Source organism: Rhinolophus sinicus, chromosome 6, assembly GCF_057876585.1.
Source record: "Rhinolophus sinicus isolate RSI-liver-muscle chromosome 6, RSI-T2T, whole genome shotgun sequence".
In the NCBI taxonomy this organism is placed as follows: domain Eukaryota; kingdom Metazoa; phylum Chordata; class Mammalia; order Chiroptera; family Rhinolophidae; genus Rhinolophus; species Rhinolophus sinicus.
This window is the reverse complement of record NC_142506.1, coordinates 66603729-66609879: the sequence shown is the minus strand read 5'-3', so window position 1 is coordinate 66609879 and position 6151 is coordinate 66603729. Positions and strand designations below refer to the sequence as shown.

General features: G+C 45.8%; 1 protein-coding gene across 2 annotated transcripts in view; it reads left to right on the top strand.

Annotated features, from left to right (window-relative positions):
* Positions 1–804: 804 nt before the first annotated feature.
* ZBTB41 (zinc finger and BTB domain containing 41) overlaps positions 805–6151 on the top strand; it is a 30430-nt gene continuing 25083 nt past the window's right edge. The window contains exons 1-2 of one of the 2 annotated variants that reach the window (XM_074317072.2): positions 805–963; positions 1598–2841. In XM_074317072.2, the coding sequence (XP_074173173.1) occupies positions 1719–2841 (1123 nt within the window). In that variant the 5' untranslated portion in view covers positions 805–963; positions 1598–1718. Of the gene's footprint in view, positions 964–985; positions 1379–1597; positions 2842–6151 lie in introns of those variants that run through there. The other variant, XM_019750934.3, reaches the window with a different exon arrangement.

Sequence of the window (6151 nt, the reverse complement as noted above, 5' to 3'; positions counted from 1 at the left end):
CTTAATGACTCTACTTATGATTGTTATGCAATTCTCTGCATGCATTTAAAGTGTATAATTGGATCAGTTATGACATATGTGTACACTAGTGAAACCACTACAATCAAAATAATGAACACACGTTTTCTTGTGCCCTTGTTGAATCTGTCATATTGAAGGATAGTAACTTATCAACATTATGAGTCAGTTAAGTTCTCAGACCAGCATTATGAGCATCACCTTTGCATTAAGAAATGCGAAATCTTAGGCACTGGCTCCAAAAGTTGTCCTTGTGGATTTTTCTTTTTGTTTGGCTTCCTTTCCTGTCCTTCCAGCCATATACTTGTACGTACGTTTTCCCCACGTTGTCGGTGTAAAACAGGAGGTTAAAGAATAATTTTAGGGGCAACTGCGGTAGCCGTGAAAATCAGAAAAGTCATAAAACGTCAACATCGGTTCTTTGGACGCAAGGCAGCGTTTGGGGACCGGCTTGGTCTGTGGCTGCGGGGTTGGTTACAACCTCTTGAAAACACCAGTGAGGATGAAATCAGTCTGTGCTCTTGCGCCTCTGCCCGTTTCTACTCAGCTCCCCAACCGTCCCCCCGTCTTCCACTCCCCAGCAAGGCTTCCAGCAAGGTCTGCACGGCTTCAATCCCAGCAGGCCACCAAACCACAGCGAAAACCCGGAGGAACAGATTTGGGGCGTAACACGGGTCCCCAGCGGGCCAGGAGGGCCCACGGAGCATGCGCACAGGGGGGCGCGCGCACATGCGCAGTGGCCGGCGCAGGGCAGCGCTCCGGGCTCCGGGCGGCTGGGCGGCGGCGCGCGCGGCTGACGTGTTCGGTGGCTGCGGCGGCGGCGCGGCGCTGGGAGGAGACCGCGCGGAGGGAGGGGGGCTGAACCCGGAAGTGGGTCGGCGCTGGAGCGAGCGCGCCCGGAGTGGAGCTCAGGCCGGGAGCCAGCGGGCGAGCCCTGCGTCCCCGGTAATGGATCTGTGGGGCGTCCGTGCAGGGGACGCTGGGGCGGGAAGGGGAGCGGGTTGGCGCGGGCGAGCGCCGTCTCCGCCCGGGCTGGGCCTGCGGGGGCGCTCGTGCCTGCGTCGGTGTCCCCCGGGTCGACCCCACGCCGCCTGCCCCGCGCCCCTGCCGGCGCCGTCGCCCCCGGGTGGCGTTGGCCGACGGACGCTCCCTGTCCCTGAAGAGGTGTGCCCGGCCCGCCCCGGGGAGCACGTCCTCGGAGAGACTTGGATTCGCGGCCGCCGAGGCCTTATTGTCACCGCCGAGCGTCCCTAAGCCGCGGAGGTCGCCCGCCGCCACCGGCACCCTCAGCGCCCCGGGAGGCGGCCCTCCCGCTCCTGCGCCCCGTGTCCGAACCCTGTCCGTGCGCCGGGCCTGCGAGGTGTGCGCCGGCTTTCTTTCCAGCGGCCCTTTTGTTGGTTGTCCTCTCGAGCCCGGCCCTCCTTGTTCTCCGCCCGCAAACCTTAGCCTCCAACGCGTGGAAGCCGTGACTTGATCACCCTTTAGTTCTAGTGTGGGAAGGGGTGGTTGGCACATGCCGTGCACGCTGTCGGGTGGCTTCGGCGTGGAGTTGTTTTACGTGGTTCTTACTGTTTTGCAGACGATGAAACCCTCGGGCACGCCCCTCCAGAAGCTGTTCCCCGAGACAATCTAGTTGTTTGTCCTGTCTGCACCCCTGAAGACACTTATGAAGTTTCTTGTTCTGAAATCGTCGCACTGCAATGAAGAAAAGGAGAAAGGTGACTTCACATCCTGACGAGAAGATCCATCTGGGCTACCATAAAGAGGCTTCCGAAGGCCATGTCGCAGGGGAGTGTGAGCCGGTGACCTGCACTCACTCGGCAGAAAGACCGCCCCATGAAGCTCTCCACTGTTACCAGGAACTACCTCCCTCTCCAGATCAGAGAAAACTCCTGAGTTCTTTGCAGTATAATAAGAATTTGCTCAAGTATTTAAATGATGACAGGCAGAAGCAACCATCTTTCTGTGACTTACTTATCATAGTAGAAGGGAAAGAATTTAGCGCACATAAAGTCGTCGTTGCTGTTGGCAGTAGTTATTTTCATGCGTGTTTGAGCAAAAATCCAAGCACTGATGTGGTCACCCTGGATCACGTCCCACACTCAGTTTTTCAGCATTTGCTTGAATTTCTGTACACGTCCGAATTTTTTGTGTACAAATACGAAATACCTCTGGTTTTAGAGGCTGCAAAATTTCTGGACATTATAGACGCAGTGAAGCTGCTCAATAATGAAAGTGTTGCCACTTTTCAGGCTGAGCTAACTGAAAAGTCATCACCAGAAGAAACACTAAGTGAGTTAACTGGAAGACTGTCAAATAATCATCAGTGTAAATTCTGTAGTAGACATTTTTGTTATAAAAAGTCCTTAGAGAACCATTTGGCTAAAACCCATAGGTCCCTATTATTGGGGAAAAAACATGGGTTAAAAATGTTGGAGAGAAGTCTTTCCACAAGAAGATCCAAAAGAAATCGGAAGTGCCCTGTTAAGTTTGATGACACCAGCGATGATGAACAGGAAAGCGGTGATGGGTCGGACAACTTGAATCAGGAAAGTTTCGATAAGGAAAAGCCGGACAGAAATGATTCTGAGGATCCGGGGAGTGAATACAACGCCGAGGAAGATGAGCTAGAGGAGGAAATGTCCGATGAGTACTCCGACATTGAAGAACAAAGTGAACCAGAGCAGCGGGACGCGGAAGAGGAGCCCGAGGCTGCTGATTCCGTAGGAAGTATTCACGCGGGGCTAGCCCCCGTGGTCATTCAGAACAGTAACAAAAAAATACTGCAGTGTCCTAAGTGTGATAAAACATTTGACCGAATAGGTAAGAAAAGCGAGCTTGATTTCTGTCTCTAATAACTTTACTTTTCAGGGAGATATAAAGCGAAACTTGGGAAGTAAACTTTAAGAAGTATTCAGTTAGGGTGGATATTTGATTTTTGATACATATTTTATCCCATTAGTTTAAATTTAGTGTGATTCAGGAATTAAGTATTTATATTATCTTTTCTCTTTCTCATGTCCCAGCAGTAGGTGATGGATAATTAGTTCATGCATTTGGTGTGAAAAACTCCAGAGTGTTATTAATTATGAATGTAGAGCTTTGATTTATATGCTATTTTAATATCACAATTAAGTGCTATTTTGGGGTCATTATGGAAAATCGAATTATCTTGTATTAGATTTAATTTAATAATTTGTATACTGTTTCCCCCTGAGCATGGTAACATGTGAGTTAGAAATAGTCATTTTTCCGGTATCTAGTATTGTTAAGAATTGGGATGTTTCAGATTAAACTAATGCACAGTTGAGAATAAAACTGTAACTTACTTTTGTAGGTGGAGACTTCTGGAAGTGTCCTAATTAGTAGTATTCTTTGGTTATTATGATAATGAATAAATCAACTTTTCCTTTATTAGAAATGTGTGTCTAGGAAATGTGGTCTATCATCTTAAGTTAAAAATATGCAGTGACTATTTAATTTCAAGAGAGCTAATATTTGCAATAAAATAATTTTTGGAGGTCTCCTGAACTTTTCTAATGTGACCTTTCAAATTGCAACAATTAAACTATTTCCATACAAATCAAAGTTATGAAATTGTGAAATATATTCAACCACATGTAAAGGAGCATGTAAGTGCAATTAGACCTTGTAAAATTATTAATTGAGTTTAATATATCCCCATGTGTCTTGCAGCGTTAAGTTAGGTATGTCAGTTAGGTAGAAATCAGTTTTATAAGGTATTGGTAATCATTTGCTCTCAAAATGTGCAATGATGTACACGATGGCATACCAGTGGTAACCTCTTTTTGCTTTTTTTACGCCTCTGGATATTTTTCACTCCGAATCAGAATACTTTGACAATCCAATGAAATAATTCACTACTATTTTTACTGCGAGGCTGTGTGCACACATGAATAGTACAGCTTTTCTTGAGTAACTCAGTCAGTCGGAAGAGCACATGAATACCAGTAAGTTTGTTAAACTCAGGCTGGATAAATGCTCTTGTAGAACCATAAACAAGTATAATGAGGGGTGAAGAGACAGCATTTTGGATTGAGAAACCCGAGAACATTCCATCTTTCCAGTAGGTTCTGCTCAGACATTGTGTGCTTAGCACATGCTTCCTGTGTTCTTCCTTAATTTGACCTCATTTCACTTGAGATGAGTGAACAACGGGTCAGTTCACACATGGCGTCGGAGGCCCAGCACGTAGATCTCAAACTGTGCTATTGAACACTAGGCCAGTGAGATGCTTTCTGAGAGGGGTTCTATGTTCAAGTCAGATTGGGAAAACCACATACTGTAATTCAGAGTGTGTATTAACGCTGTCAAATGCTGTAGGAAAGAAACCTGTTCATTCTGCTTGGCCTGGCATTTCCTCAGAGCATTCTGTTACAGGACACTTTGGGGGTACTTCTTTTAATATCCCAAGAAATTCAACTTCTTTGCACATAATTTAGGAAAATACTGCTCAAGATGAAGATCCTGATATACTGAGGAATGTGTTTGGCAGCTTTTTGGATCAAGAGCAGCCCAGCTAATTGTGGGAATAATAGATCACATTGTAGGCTTGTTTCCAGCCTGCCTTCCTGAGCCTTTCTGACTGTTTTAAACTATACCCCTCTTATTCACCTCCCTCTTGCTTAGCCTCATTGGGGCTGCTGGCTTTAACCTAGTACCTAGAGAGATTGTCATTGAGGTTCTAGCCTTCTGTTAAAAAAAACAGGAGCTGCGGGGCTGTCAGACTGCTTGCGCTTTGAATCCAGCTCTTGGGCAAGTTACTTAGTCTGTAGTTTATTTCCTCGTAGGTATAGTGGGGTGATGCTAATATGATGCTAATAGTACCTTCTCCTGGGCATTATTATGAGGATTGAATAGTTCTCGTAAATCACTTGAAATGTGTGGAATTTACAAGGTGTGCAAGGCATGCTAACTGGTCTTATTACTTATTAATCTGGTATAGCTGGGTGGCTCTGCTATGCCAGATACTGCTAAACAAATATGAAATGACATATTCTCTGTCCTCAAGAATCTTTGAATTTAATGAGTACATATAAAAACACAATTACATTGCACTAGAGATAATCTTATCAGAGTAAGTATAGAGGACTGACGGAATCAGGAAAGACTTCACAGAGCAGGTAGTGTTTGAGCTGAGACCTAAAGATTAGGGAGGGTGGAATTTACGAGGCAGGACAACCAACGTGCAGACATCCAGGTGTCTGCTGTGTTCTGGAAATTGCTGAGGGGTGGGCCTGGAGGGATAATGAAAACCACAGGCGATGAGGATGGCAAGTAAGCAGAGGTGAATTCTGAATGGTTTTTATGCTAAACCGAAGAGTTTAGATTTTATCCAGTAAGTAAACAGGCACACACACACACACACACACACACACACACACAACATTTCAAGGGCCATTTTCCATTAATCCTTCTCATATCTCTTCCATGCCTTCCTTAAGGCTTAAAAATGTCCACCTAGATTTGTGCTTCTTTATCTCATTAGATTGTGAGCCTGAAGGTTTTGTATCTTACTTTTGGTTAGTATCCTTTGTGATACCCCAGGGCATGCCAAATGTTAAGGTTTTGGTAAGCTTTTTAATTGAACTAGGCTGAAAGGTTGGTGTCTGACTTGACTTTGGACTTGTAAGAAGCCACTTGGGCGTCCTTGTAAGCGTCTAACTTCGCTGTCTGGGAGTGGGTTTAAGAGCGATCATGATGAGCTCTGAGGAGCTTGTCCTGGAGTCGGGGCTGCTGGAACCATGAGCTCCACTGTGTGTAGTCACTAATTTGGTTCCATGACTGTGGCGCTTCTGTCCTTTCTGATCTATTTAATAGTGGCTTGCAGTGAGACTCCGGATCCAGTTGTATTTTTCCCTTGGCCACCAGCTGCCCTCCGTGCAGCCTGTTCTCATGCAAATAAGAGTCCTTTGACCTTCTCCCCGTGTACCAACGACCTAGTGGGTGGGAGGCGAAAATAGGGAGAAGATGACAGATGGGATGAGAGAGAAAATTTGGATAATTTATTTTTGTATTGTTCCTACTGGGAACTAAATATTTCCTTAGATTAAATGTACAAGTCTTCCAAGAGGTAGAAAGTGTTTTATTGCTTTGTAAAAAAAATGGGACT